Here is a 14,048-nt window from a genome sequence, read left to right as displayed (position 1 = left end):
GGCTATGCTAGAGAGGACACTTGGGGAAACCTTTAATTGCAAAGGAGGAATTTGGTGTTTGGAGAACTTGGGGCTGCTTTTAAAGATTCTAGCTCAGGGCTGTGATCATATCTTGCCATGACTGGGAAGACATGTACTTTTCTGGCTGCGGTAATATGCATTCTTGGTGTCTTTGTGGGGTTTGCTAAACTGTGGTATTCAGTTATCACAATTTAGAACAATCCCACAGGATATGTACACATTGAAATGGTTTAATAAATAGGCCCTTTTATTATCCGCAGTATCACTTTTTAAAAAATAAGTACAAAAAAAGTTGCCAAATCTTTATTGATTACATGGTCAATCATTAGCCGGTCAGATTCTGTTATTACCTTTCCATTCCTAGCCATATTTGGCTTTGAGGGATTTGTGATGGCATAAAATGAATACAGGGGTTATTAAAAAGTCGCAATGTTATATATTTGGAGATAAATGCCATTGTGTTATCTCACATTGATAGTACGCTAGTGATGATGTTTTAAAACTCCTTGTGTGGGTACTGCAATAGTAATCTCTTATACCATTTGAATATGACAGTATCTCAGGCAATTCTTTGAGCAACATACTTGAGCCCACTGTCACCAATACAGGAGTCCATTACATTGACTCAGCAAAACATTTTAAAAATTAAAATCTGTACCTTTCCCCTGTTTAAATCTGTTTTGCATAATAAATTTATAGCATGAAAGGCTTCCATTAAATCTTTTACTATACCTTGAAAGCAACCTCTGCAGGTGCTCTTGAGACCTGATGCCACATCTATCATGAGGAATTCAGAATGCAGTTTTCTATTTTGTAAAGGTATCAGCACAGCCTCAGCACCATTACTTTTAATGGTGCTGGGTCATCTTAAAAGTTATTCATGATGTATTCTGTTTGCAATCCCATCTTTCATTGAGGAAAAAATATAAAAATATATCAACTTTCAGCTGTATCATTTTCCGCTATCATGGCTCTTTTAGAGTTAGTCATTTTCATTCAACACAAAGAACGCATTTTTATCCAGCCCATCAACCAAAATACAAAGACTGCAGTATACAATATGTATTTGAAGTTCACCTTGACATAGTTACTTCATTTTTTATCTCGCTGAAAAAAGTCATCTTAATCCATAGATTTGATCTATGTATCAAAAGCCTGCCTGTGTTTTTCAGGGCTATAATAATGGAGAGAGGGAGGCGTACAAATTGAATATGTAGAAGGAATTTAACCAGAAACAGAAGAATGTGATGCTGATGAAATTGAGAAAGGGGCAGGCCTGAAATATCCTAACTTGATATAGATTCCTCTTCTTTCTCTTCCCAGCAGCATCGCGTCTCTGCATCTGGGCAGTACTCCAAGTCTCCAATAAATCTAGACGAGACTGTGATACCCTGGTGAAGCTCGGGACACAATGCTAGTACATTATTGAGCAATGTGTACTGAATTTATGCACAATTATCAGATACAGCAAACTTAAGACTGCCACATTTTTTTCTCATCACTGAGTATTTATTATATATAACAAATACATGAAAAAGAAAAAACTATATTGTGTGATATAAATAGTTTATTTACATTACAGAAAAAAACATCAAGACAATGTATACTATTTCAAATATATCCATACATAATCAAATATAGCTGTAGTACATGTTTTCATTGGTGTAGATTACCACAAATGCAAGGCAACATGTGTTGATCTCTTGTCTTAATCTTTTGTCTATACGATTCTTTTTAGTTAGTCCAAGCTCTCTGCCATTAGATTTGCCATTGTGGAAACATGCGTTCATTAAATTAACCTCGTCGATGCTCTTGTTGTGTTGTCTGAACTGTAATGCCCTGTGTTTTGCTTCTGCCTATGGATTCTGTTGCTTCTGGGACATTTCCTGTAAAAACATGAATGAATGAATGAATGAATGAATAACATTTATAGATCTAAACACAGTGGTGTCTCTCTTAGCAATATGTTTCAGTGAAATCAGTTTTTTTGACTATGCAAACCTATTGTCAACCTACTGACAAGGTGAAAAATCATTTGTGTTTCTTTGTCATTGTCTTGATTAACAAATTTATTCAATAACAGTGCATAGCGTATAAGTTGTCCAATTTCAACTAGCTACTTCAAACTTGCAACTTTTGTTTTAGTTTGAAACAATAAATTGTAATGCAGGCCCTGATTTTTAAAGAGCCACTGAGAGGCCAAGATAGCTGGCAATGTTTAACCAGCTATTTTTAATAATAATTTTCAGCTGCAACATAGCCTGGTTGATCACTCTTGCCAGGTTTCAGGTGAAAATTAGCCTAAACTTAGGTGACTATAACATAAGCAGCTAATAATTCAGCCTACACAGGATCCAACTGCCTAATTTCTTAAGTTAGGAGAGTAGATCCTTTGAAAAAAAAGATTCCCTTTACCATGAAGCCCCAATGCTGATAATAACCACCATGTGCTCCCTCCTGACCCCCCCAAGCTGGCCAAAAGTTCCTTTTGGGTCCAACGAGGGTCCCGGAGCGAACGCGCGGGGAATCACGTGACGTCCGCTCACTCCGACGTGACGCCGACGTCATGTGCTCCTCACAAAGGAGTACAGAAATGGCGTCCTGACTCCCCGCTAGACCACCAGGGTGTTTTGGTAAGTCTTGGGGGGGGATTAAGGAGGGTGAGGGGTTTAAATTTTTATTTAGGGAATCGGTGCACGTATGGACATAGACTCAACTTATGGAATTCTCCATATGTCCATATTGACCGAAATTGACCCCCCCTTTCGACTTATGGACTTATGAACATAAACTTTTGGTCTGCACATCCCTAAGCCCCAGTGGTGACAAAAATCTTCACAGATCCTGGAAGTCCCCTTTCCCTCAAAACTGTAATACCCAGCAATTCCCCCCTTACCCGAAAACCACGATGATAACTATAACCGCTCCTGGTGATCTTTGCCTTCCACACTGAAGTCCATCTGACTGCTCTCTTTTCCTGAAACGAGAGGTGTGCCTACCTCCTTTCCATTCCAGTGCTATCTATTCTTATTACTGGAGTGGAAGAAGGTAGGTATGCCTCTTCCTGGGGGAGAAGGCAGCCAAAAGGGCTTTGAGGGAAGGGGTGGCTTGCTGGGATCTGAGTTGATTATATTCAGCATTTGGGCGGTGGGTATGGGGGTTTGGGGGAAAGAAAGGAGTCATCAGGGATAACCAGCTAGATTTAAGCCAGTTAATTTAGGACGCTAGCCCTGAAAGTTCAGTACTAGTTAGCTAAGTCTTTCCCCCACTGTAACTTTCCCCCATGACTGCCCAGAATTGAGCAGCTAAATATAGTCCCCCAGTGAAAACCGTTATTCTGGTCTACTCTGTGAAGGATGTATCCCAGCTGCCAGCTGTAGAAGCTTGATTTTTTTTCTAGGATATCATTCCTTATCCGAGTTAGTCTCTGTTTTTCTTCTTTGGTCTCTAACATCTTAGGTGGATGTGCATACAAATTCAAATACTTAATCCAATTCCCTGGCCCTTCACACTCCATATCTTACCAGCAAGCCTTGTAATAATAACATAAGAACATAAGAAATTGCCATATTGGGTCAGAACAAGGGTCCATCAAGCCCAGCATCCTGTTTCCAACAGTGGCCAATCCAGGCTACAAATATATGGCAAGAATCCAAACACTAAGAAGATCCCATGCTACTGATGCCAGTAATAGCAGTGGCTGCTCCCTAAGTCAACTTGATTAATAGCAGTTAATGGACTTCTCCTCCAAGAACTTATCCAAACCTTTCTTAAAAAGTTATCAAAACTAGCAAGACTGTTGCCCTAACATCCAAAAGTGGCCAATCTCCACTTTCCCTGCTTTCCTCCACCAAGTATTTAAGCCTCTGTAGAGTTTGTGTTGAAAGCCTCGTATCATTTTAGGATCCCTTTTCTGAACCACTTCCATCCTCTCAAGGTAAGAAGTTTGGCTTGCAGAACCGAATACACTATTCAAGGTGGGGAGGGGGGCTGCTCACTAGTGACCTATACGAGACCAATATTACCTCCTAAAATATTTTCCTGCTGATGATATCTCTACTTATCAAGTAAGCATACTAGAAGAAAAAATCAGACAATAAACATGCTAGTTTTATTTTTGCAAGATACATGTTCTTATTAATGGCAAATTCAGTTGTTTTATGATCATATCAGCAAAAACCATAAACAAAGGATTTTCTTTGGCAGTCTGAGTGTTTTAATGAAAAATGTCATATCCACTACCAAACTTATGCTTCGTCAACAAAAAATGGAAAGGATGGCCAAGAAAATAACATTTATATTTGCATTAGAGGGTATTAATAGTAGTAGTACAGGAAATGTAATATGGCAGTGATATTTGATAGATATTCAACCTTCAGCTAGGAGGAAGAATCACTCTGAATTTACCTTGAATATAAGCTCCTGTATCAACCTAAGTAACACAAGGGTTATTAAATATTATAAGCGCTCATTTAGATTTTTAAATAGAAGATGCTTTTTTATTCATTGCAGAAGCAGTTTGAAAAATAATGTACATCACTTTGAGTTAAAAATGATCGCAACGTTTGGAAGAATATTAAGAAAATAGCTCTGCCTGTCTGTATATATTGGGACCTTGGGGCTGTTGAGAGAAAAGGTATATGTGATGGTTGCTATATACTGTACCTGTTGAGAGGCTAGCTGGCTAAATCACTGGGCAAGGGGTATAAGGGCTGGCCTAGAGGTAAAGCCTAGAATATACCTTTAGAGCAGTGTTTTCCAACCCTCTCCTGGAAGCATACCTAACCAGTCAGGTTTTCAAGATATTTGTAATGAATATTTATAAGAAAAATGTACTTACATTGGGTCTCAATGTATGAAATCTATCTCATGCCTATTCACTGTGGCAATCCTGAAAACCTGAATGGGTAGGTGTGCCTCCAGGAGAGGGTTGGGAAACATTACTCCAGAGCATGAAAGAGAAAGGAAGCAGAGTATAAAGGAAAGCACAACTCCCAGAAGGCATAGGGGCTTTAGGGGAAGTTTCTGAGAGCAGGAAAGTTGGAGACTTATAGACCTTTAATCACCCAGGTGGGCCATTTGCCAGGGAAGGGCCCAGGTGAATTTAAATAAGGAAGGTTTGGTAGAAGCTGGAGAGGAGCATAGGCAAGGAATAAAACCACTAGTCTCAGAAAGGAGTCCAGACAGAGAAGGAATAAAAAATCAGTGGAGGAGCCCTCCCCCTGAAGAAGATAAAAGTAAGGAATCTGAGTATTAAAGAACTCAGCAAACATTGCTGTGGATGGTTGTAGCTGTAGCTAGGAATCAGTAAACGTATATAGCTCCAACTGAAGGCTATGGAGGGTGATTGCAGTGGGGCGCGGCTCTCAAGAATGAAGCCCACAACTTAAAAGGATAGTGTTACTGTTATAAAGAAAAAGACAGTTGTTCATAAAAGAGAGACTACTCTGCTTACATAAAGAGATTATTGCTTTTATGAAGGAAAGACTGTGATTTTCATGACATAAAGACTGCTCCAATTATAACGCCAGGAGTGCTGTATTTGGGATCATTTTCTAGAGCCTGATATGAAATGGAAGACTGCTTTGAATTACTGAACAATGGCACCATGGGGAATAATGAGATAAATTCATATTATAAGGCTTCAATGTTACAAAGGTGCAATAGAACCTTGTTCTTGAAGCATGACCTTTGACTGGAAGAAAATTCTAGAAATCCTCTCTCAGAGAGAGAGAGAGAGAGAGAGAGAGAGAGGCAAGGAACAGGGTGACTCAGAACCATTGTGGAGAGACTAGAAATCTGCCAGGATGCAAACATACTTATTTTGCAAAATAACAAGATTAATAATTGCATTAAAGTTTAAAAGCTTGTTAGCTTTTGTGAATCAGTATACTTACAGACTAGTTATACTGAGGTCAATATTTTGTAGATCTGTTCAGCTAAGTTAGTAACAGCCAGAAAAACCCCAATGCTTCAAATTCCACTCCTCTTGCAGCAAATAAGTTTTAGCCAGGTAAATCTTTACCTGGATAAAAATGAGGTGGTGATGGGGCATTCTAGAACCAGAACTTAACTTTAGCAAGACAGCGCTCAGATTCAGTGCTATTTGGATAACATTATCCAGATAAGTCTGGTTGACTAAGACGGCTATCCTAAAGTTATCTGAATATCTTTATGAGGGTAATTCTGACATTAGCCGGGTGAATTCAGCAGAATTCATAACCATGCATGTTAGCTGGGTAACTTTCCTGCTCCCTGCTTACACTGTAAATTGAATTCTTTTGTAATCCACGTTGGATAGTTTGGGTTGGAAAGGTGGTATATACATATTAAATTAAATTAAATGAAACTTGAATTTATTACACATTATAATTCTATCTGTAAACTGCCCAATCACTAAGTTACACTGGATATGTATGAGAAGTTTGGACATGTGGATTAGAGATGATCTGAGCTCGGGTATGGAAAAGGGGAGTAATTAAAAAAATCAGAAATCCAAATCCAATGTTGCAAGTTGTGATCAAATTAGATCATTAATCTGTGTCTGGTTTGTGATCCAGGTACATTTTATTTCCTTTTTAATGGATTTTGAACTGGGTCATTGTAGCAGAAAAAGAGGGACAAAGGAAGAGAGATACTCAGTGGATCAGATGTATGCTTATTAGGCAACTAGCGCAAAAAGATCCAAAATCTCTGCAAGTTAGATTGTTTGCACAATCTTGATAAAGCACATCTTGTTCCTAAGGCTTTCCTTTCTTGCAGTTTCAGGAAGAGCAAACAATTCCACAGGAACAGCGGGGATAATTTTCAATAGCATTTTCATGCATACAACATGGTTTTATGCACATACATGGGCTTTTGAAAATTATCCCGAGGGTTGTATGCATAAAAGTACATGTAGAAGCAATTTTGTGCACACTTTTTTCATGCACTCCAAAAAGGTGTCCCCAGAGGTGGAGTCGGGACAATGAAATCATTTGATGTTTGAAACTATACGTCAATGTGCATGTAGACATTTTAGACTGCTCTCTAGCAGGTGTAAGCTTGGGTGCCTATGGTGCATTAAGTTATGCATAGATCCTGCTAATTTCCAGTATGGAAAATTAAGGCTAAAATCCCCATATGCTGCCTTCATTGCATGCTAATTTATCTCATGCATATTCACTGTTGATATCCTAAAAGCCCGACTGGCTGGGGCTCCCCAGGACAGGTTTGGGAACCACTGCTTTAAAGGAAACACAATGAGGCATAAACCAAGACTAATGTCTTCAGAAAGTGTTGTGTTCACTCTTAAGTGATGTTCATCAATGACTCGGGCAGTAGTATAGAAGGGGTGAAGGAAAAGCTCACCTTTACTGTCAGAATTAGTTTAAAACTAGTATTTTGATACTCTGGATATGTACACTGTATTTTCTATTCAGTGTATATCAGGTCATTTTGTGTCTTCCGTATTATTATTTTTTTGTTATTTGTATTCTCTCTAGACCTATTCAAATCTACTAGCATTTCACCCACTGACTTGTGACATTAACAAGTGAAGGTCAAGGGGATAAACTCAACATGAAAGAGAAGCTGAGAGCCAAAGCAGCGAGCATCGCTCTAAGCTTTCATCCTGCCGTAAAAATTTATGAACTAGCTCTTCAGAAACAAATTCTGCATTTGCCTTCAAACCTGACACGGCTATGGAGATACAGTTTTTTTCATGCTATGCTGATATATGATATTTTATTTTGTTGTCCTTTCATTGGCATTTCCCCCCAAACTGCCTGATTTATGTGTATGATGAGGAGGGAGATGCAGAACTCGATGAAGGGCTGAATGGTCTTGGCTCATGAGTGCCTTGAAAAGCCTTGAGGAGCTGCAGTCATTTCATGCTGTCAACTATTTCAGCCACAGCAATAACACTGCAGTTTTTTAAAAAAGGTTTATTGCACCTTTCTCAAACCTTAGGGATCGTCACAGCAATATGAATCACATCAGAAATGAAAAATGTGAATGGGATAAAGCAGGGATCTAAGATGCGTTTGCATCTTAGATCCCTGCTTTATCCCCACCCCTCGTTTGGGCTATTTCTTTTCCACATGGTGTTTCTTTCTAATTTCATGGTGAAAAAGAAGGGCAGGACCCGAGCTCAGTCTTTTGAGCCTGGGCTTTCTCCTGTCATGGGCCCCCATGGATCGGTTGGTGTCTGTGATGCAGCTTCAGAGGACTTTGTATTTTATCTGTAGTGGCCCCATAGAGTTATGGTGGCACTGTCCCGGGATAAAACTTCTCTGTCTTCCTGGCAAAGCAAGCCTCTGACAATGGTCATCAGAAGGTGCCAGGCTGTGGCCGATATTGATATGCTGGATGTGCGGCCAGAGGGAGGGATGCCATGGAACCTGCAGCAAATGCAGTGATGTTGTTGTTGAAGGTGACTGGGGATTCTGCCAAATCAACAGTTGCTATTTGGTCAGCCCCTGGAGGATTAGCATTGAGTAGCTTGGTGAGGAAGAGCTCATTAAACTAGGGAGTGAATCTCTGGAGCTATGCTCAATGAAGTCGATATTCAGCACCACTTAGTTAGATAACTTCAGATTTATCCCATTACATGGCACTTTTTCAATATTTGGCCACATTCAATAGCTAAATGGTGGTGGGGGGAACAGGAAGGGGAGGGAGATGGGGCATTCTGAGGCAGAGTTACTTATCTGGCTAACTTAGGCCCTAAGCCGCGATGTTTTTTTGCAGGAGGGGTTCCCACTATCGCAGGGGGTGTCATTGCAATAGTGGGGCCCTTCCCCCAAAAAAACATTGTGGCTCTATGGCATGTTCTTTCTTCTTGTGGCCAAACAGTGGGGAAGTTGAGTGGGGGGGGGGGGGGGGGAGGGTGTCAGTGCTGATGCCTGGCTCAACCCAGGGCACCAGTTGAGGCAGCCTCAACTCCCCAAAAGCAAAAAATAAAAAATTCAGCATGCGTGGCGACGGTCTCAGTTGCCAAATCAATAGCATAGAGTCCTGTGCCCCCAAAATCCCCCAAAGTCCAACAATAAATTAGGCCCCGCAGACCCTCCATCCCCTCAAAGGCCAACATTAAATTAGCCCAAAATCTTCATATACCGTTATGCCAACTTCTCACCGACCTCAACCTCAAACACTTCCTTTACGCGGACGATATCCAGGTCCTGATACCCATTAAGGATTCCTTCGCAAAAACTCTGGCTTACTGGGATCCATGCCTTCAAAAAATTAAACTCCTCCTCACCAGCCTAAACCTGGTATTAAATTCCGGCAAAACTGAACTACTGCTCATCACCTCAGAGAACAACACCATCACCTCTGCACAGCAAGCCACGCCAACAATCACACAAGTGAGAGACCTAGGAGTCCTAATTGATAATCGCCTGAATTTCAAAGCTACTATTAACAAAACCACCAAAGACTGTTTCTACAAACTACAAGTGCTGAAAAGAATTAGACCTCTTTTCCATGCACAAGATTTCAGAACCATTCTGCAAGCAATCATTTTTTCAAAATTAGACTATTGTAACACCATCCTACTTGGCCTTCCCACTTCATACACCAAACCGCTCCAGATGGTGCAAAATGCAGCTGCACGAATTCTGACAAATACCAGGAGAAGGGACCACATAACCCCCATTCTAAAGAGCCTCCATTGGCTACCTATACACTTTAGAATAATATACAAGGCCATTCTTACCACATACAAAAACATCCACCAACTGGCTCCCATTGACCTACAGATCCCTCTCCGACTACACAATTCGTCAAGACCGACAAGAGATGCATACAAGGGATCGCTACAGGTACCACCGTCCAAAACTACCAGACACAGCACACTAAGAGACCGAGCTTTCTCTACAGCCATTCCACCGTTATGGAACTCCATCCCCTCAAACCTCAGAATAGAACCATGCATCTCAAACTTCAAAAAAAGACTAAAGACCTGGATATTCATACAAGCCTTCCCGGACGCCAATTGATCTAACACTTCCAAGCCACCCCTAATCTCCACCTACACCATAGTTAACCTTATCTTCTATCGTTTACTTATGTGAATTAATAACCTGCCCTTTCTCTTCCTTCTAAGCCAAGTTCTTATCACCCTGTTATATGTAACTGCCTTTTTCAGCACCATTGTTATAGTTATGTTTACTATGCACCCCTGTTTTATGTGAACCAGCATGATGTGACTGCTGTCTCGAATGCCGGTATATAAAAATCTGAAATAAATAAATAAAATAAATATATCACCCTTCACCTCCACCCCTCCCTTTTTACCAGGTGTCACAAATTGAAATAGGGTCCTGGCACCCACCCAGGGACAGTGCAAGGGTATTAGATGCCCTAGGCGAACCTTCTGCCTTGTGCTAGCCTCCCCCGGTTGTGCCCATCCCCCCCATCACACTGCCCCCTCATTGTGCCGCCCCTCAGTCTCTGCCACTCCTACCTCATTCACACCCACCGAGTGTATGCTTCTCTGGGCCACGAACAGGATGGGCACTGCTTGTGGCACGCCAAATCTCTACTCCTCTTTGCCATGAGCAGGATAGGCTCTGCTCACGGCCCCACATGGCTGCTCTTTGGCATCCCCTAATGGTGGGCGCCTGAGGCAACAACCTAGTTCACCTAATGGGACATGCCGGCCTTGTACCCAGCCTCCTGAAAAGTAAAAAGCAAAAAAGATGGTCCCGGGCCCTGGTCCTCCTTCTCACACCATTTCCCCATTCCCATCCCCACCCGACCCCTCTCTCAGTCCCCCGAATCTTTAAATAAAGTAGCGGGTCCTGTGTCGTGGTCAGAGCTTCCTCTCAAACCTTGCCCGATTGGTGCTATTTTCCAAAATGGCACCAACCTCACCTTACCCCAGCTGTGTGACTGGGGCAAGGTCTGAGAATTGGACCTTGACCATGTGGCTTGGGGGAGGGTATGGGGAGGGCCCGGGATCTCTTTTTTACCTTTCGGCGGGGGGAGGGTCGGGACCCTATTTGGATTTGTGACACCCTTTGGGGAGGAGGGGTTGGGGGGGACTACTTTAATGTTGGCCTTTGGGGGAGTGGGGGGCCAGGGTGCCTAATTTATTGTTGGGAGGGTGGGAGGGCCCCGAACCCTCTTTTATTGATTTGGATCCTTGGGGAGGGGCTGGAGCCATCACTGCGAGGGCTCATTTTTTAATTTTTTTTTACTTTTGGGGAGTCGGGGCCACCTCAACTGGTGGCCATGGGTTGACCAGCACTGATCCCTGGTCAACTTCCCAATTTTGGTGTGCAACTTTTTTTTTGTTTCCCGGGCTCTTTAAATGTGAGGCGGAAGCCTCAGGACCCATGTTACAATCCTGGGCTATATATCAAACTTTGAGATTAAGAATGGAGTTTCTGGAAATCCTCAAAGGTCACAGGAGATTCCAAGCTTTGTTACTTCTATATCTAAGGCTATTAACCTTTTGGAAAACTACAGTATATCTTTTGGGACACCTAGTGATCTATGCAATAAATTTTAATATGTTCATTAAGGCCATAAAATTCACACTCAAAAATAGAGTGAAATGCCTTAAAGCCTTATGAATGAATTTTCAAAGGGGTTACACACAAAAAATTACTTTTCCATGTGTATGTGTAGCCTGAAAACGCACATCCAATTTTATAAAATGGCAACATATGCATGTATGCATGTGAGCAAAAGTATGGGCAAAAAACGTGGGCATGTTTGAGATGTGTAGGGGTGTAGTTTACAACTTGGTACTTATTTTGCTGTTTGAAAAAGAACGTATCGCAAAAGTAATTGTAACACTCGGCAGAAGAGTGGACCCTTAGTGCTGTGGTGTGTTTGGTGCTACCTAGTGAGCAAGCCCTCTAAATCCACACCGACAGCTGGCAGGAGTACCTTGTGGCAGGACCGGCTGGAGTTTTGTCTGTACCAGCCGCCTCCCTTGCAGGCTGAGCCCTTGAATTTTGGCTGATGGCAGGTCTTAGGGCAGACCAGAGGCAAGAGTCCAAACTGAGCATGGGTTGGTGAAGGCAGCAGACAGAACAGAGGTCAGGGCAGATGGTGGCTTGCAGGGGCATCCTTCGAGCTGCCAAATGTAACAGTACCCCCTTCCAAAGCCCCCTCCCCTGTCCTCTGGGCATGGGTTTCTGGGGAACCTCCAGTGGAACTCACAAATCAATTGAGGGGCTTGAAAGTTGGAGGCTGGCTCCCATGAGTTCTCTTCTGTTCTATATCTCTTCCATAATATAAGGTACTGGAGGCTGTTTTGAACTCTTCTACCATCCAGGATTTCAGTCACTTCATATTGGGTGTTCTCTTCTTCCGATATTTGTGGAGTCTGGAGTGGTGTCCTCCTTGGCCAAGAAAGGGAAACCAGTTTGTGTAAGGAGATATGGAATACATCATGCATTCTGAGAGACAATGGTAGGCGGAGTTTGTAGGCTACCAGGCCCAGCTGTCATACCATTGGGAAAGGTCCAATGAAACACTGCGCAAATTTTAAGGAAGGCATTTTCAATCGAAGATTGTTGGTACGTAATCAGACTAGGGTTCCAGGATGAAGAGGAGGTGCCAGACATCATTTTTTTTTTTTATCAGCTTGTGCCTTGAAGCACTCAGCTGCTTGGTTCAACAACTGGTGAGATGTTTTTGCCATACGTTGTGGAGTTCTTGACTGGTGAAGGTAGCCACTGGGCAACTATAGGGAGTGGCTTGGGAATCCAGGGATGGCGTCTGAAGATGATGTAAAGTGGAGAGGAGCTGGTAGAGGCATTGATGTGATTGTTGTGGGTGAACTCAGCCATGGGAGCAAGGAAGCCCAATTTTCCTGTCTAGTTGACATAGGCCTGGAGAAAAGCTTTGAGCTCTTAAATCACCTGCTTGGTCTGGCCATTGCTTTGTGGGTGATAAGCAGAATAAAGGGTAAGGTGATTCCAAATTTCCAGCACATGTCTCTCCAATAATGGGCGGTAAAGTATACCCTTCAGTCTGAGAGGATATAGCAGAGTAGTCCATGTAAACAAATGATGTGCTGTACAAATAGTTTGGCCTATTCAGGTGAAGATGGAAAGCCAGGAAGAGGGATGAAGTGAGCCAACTTTAAGAATTTGTCCATAACCACCAATATGGTGGTGTTGCTGCTAGAGAGGGAAAAGTCATAGAAGAAGTCCATGGCCATATAGTTCCAGGGTTCCATGGGAGCCAGCAGCAGCTGTAACAGCTCCCATGGTCATGCTTTGATTCTCTAGTGCATGGCACACATAGGGCATGACCTTCAAAGTGTTGAACATCAGTCCTTAACTGGGCCACCAGTAGTGTCACAGTTCCAATTTCTGGGTGATACCAGGATGATTACAGAGATGGGAGTCATGAGCCCATTCAAGAAACTTTTGTCATAGGCGTCAAGGCACTGCTGTCTTTCAAGGAGGAACAATATAAGTGGCTGTGGTCATGATCTTGGCTGGGTCAATGATGTGTTGTGGTGGCTCCTGGGTTCCGTCCATATTTGAAGGATCACTTAAGGGCAGCTGCCTGACAGCTTTTGTCACCAGGCCGGTAGTACAGCTCAAAGTAAAACTGATTAAAGAACAAGGACCAGCGGGCCTGTCTGGGGTTCAGTCTCTGAGCTTATGCCAAATGCTCCAGGTTTTTGTGGACCTTATAGTTCATTATTGGGTACTTAGCACCTTCCAGCAGACGCCGGCATTCCTCCAAGTCCAGCTTGACCACAAGCAGCTCAGGATATCCTATGGCAAAATTTCTTTCCGCTGAGGAGAATTTCCTTGAGAAGTAGGACAGGTCACCAGGTGTCATTGCAATTGTGCTGTAAGAGGACAGCATCTACCCTAAGGGTGGATGTATCTACCTCTAAGATAAAAGGCCTGGTCAGATCTAGGTGATGTATGCATAAGAACTTAAGAACATGCCATATTGAGTCAGACCAAAGGTCCATCAAGCCCAGCATCCTGTTTCAAACAGTGGCCAATCCAGGCCATAAGAACCTGGCAAGTACCCAAAAACTAAGTCTGTCCCATGCTACT

General features: G+C 42.4%; 1 protein-coding gene across 1 annotated transcript in view; it reads right to left on the bottom strand.

Annotated features, from left to right (window-relative positions):
- Nucleotides 1-1,578: 1,578 nt before the first annotated feature.
- Nucleotides 1,579-14,048, bottom strand: part of TMEFF2 (transmembrane protein with EGF like and two follistatin like domains 2) — a 718,820-nt gene continuing 706,350 nt past the window's right edge. Inside the window, exon 10 of the mRNA XM_029606083.1 lies at nt 1,579-1,907. Coding sequence (XP_029461943.1) covers nt 1,811-1,907 — 97 coding nt within the window. The 3' untranslated portion in view covers nt 1,579-1,810. The remainder of the gene's footprint in view (nt 1,908-14,048) is intronic.

This window comes from Rhinatrema bivittatum, chromosome 6 (assembly GCF_901001135.1).
Source record: "Rhinatrema bivittatum chromosome 6, aRhiBiv1.1, whole genome shotgun sequence".
Classification (NCBI taxonomy): domain Eukaryota; kingdom Metazoa; phylum Chordata; class Amphibia; order Gymnophiona; family Rhinatrematidae; genus Rhinatrema; species Rhinatrema bivittatum.
The sequence above is the reverse complement of the archived record's forward strand: the minus strand, read 5'-3'. Positions and strand labels throughout refer to the sequence as shown.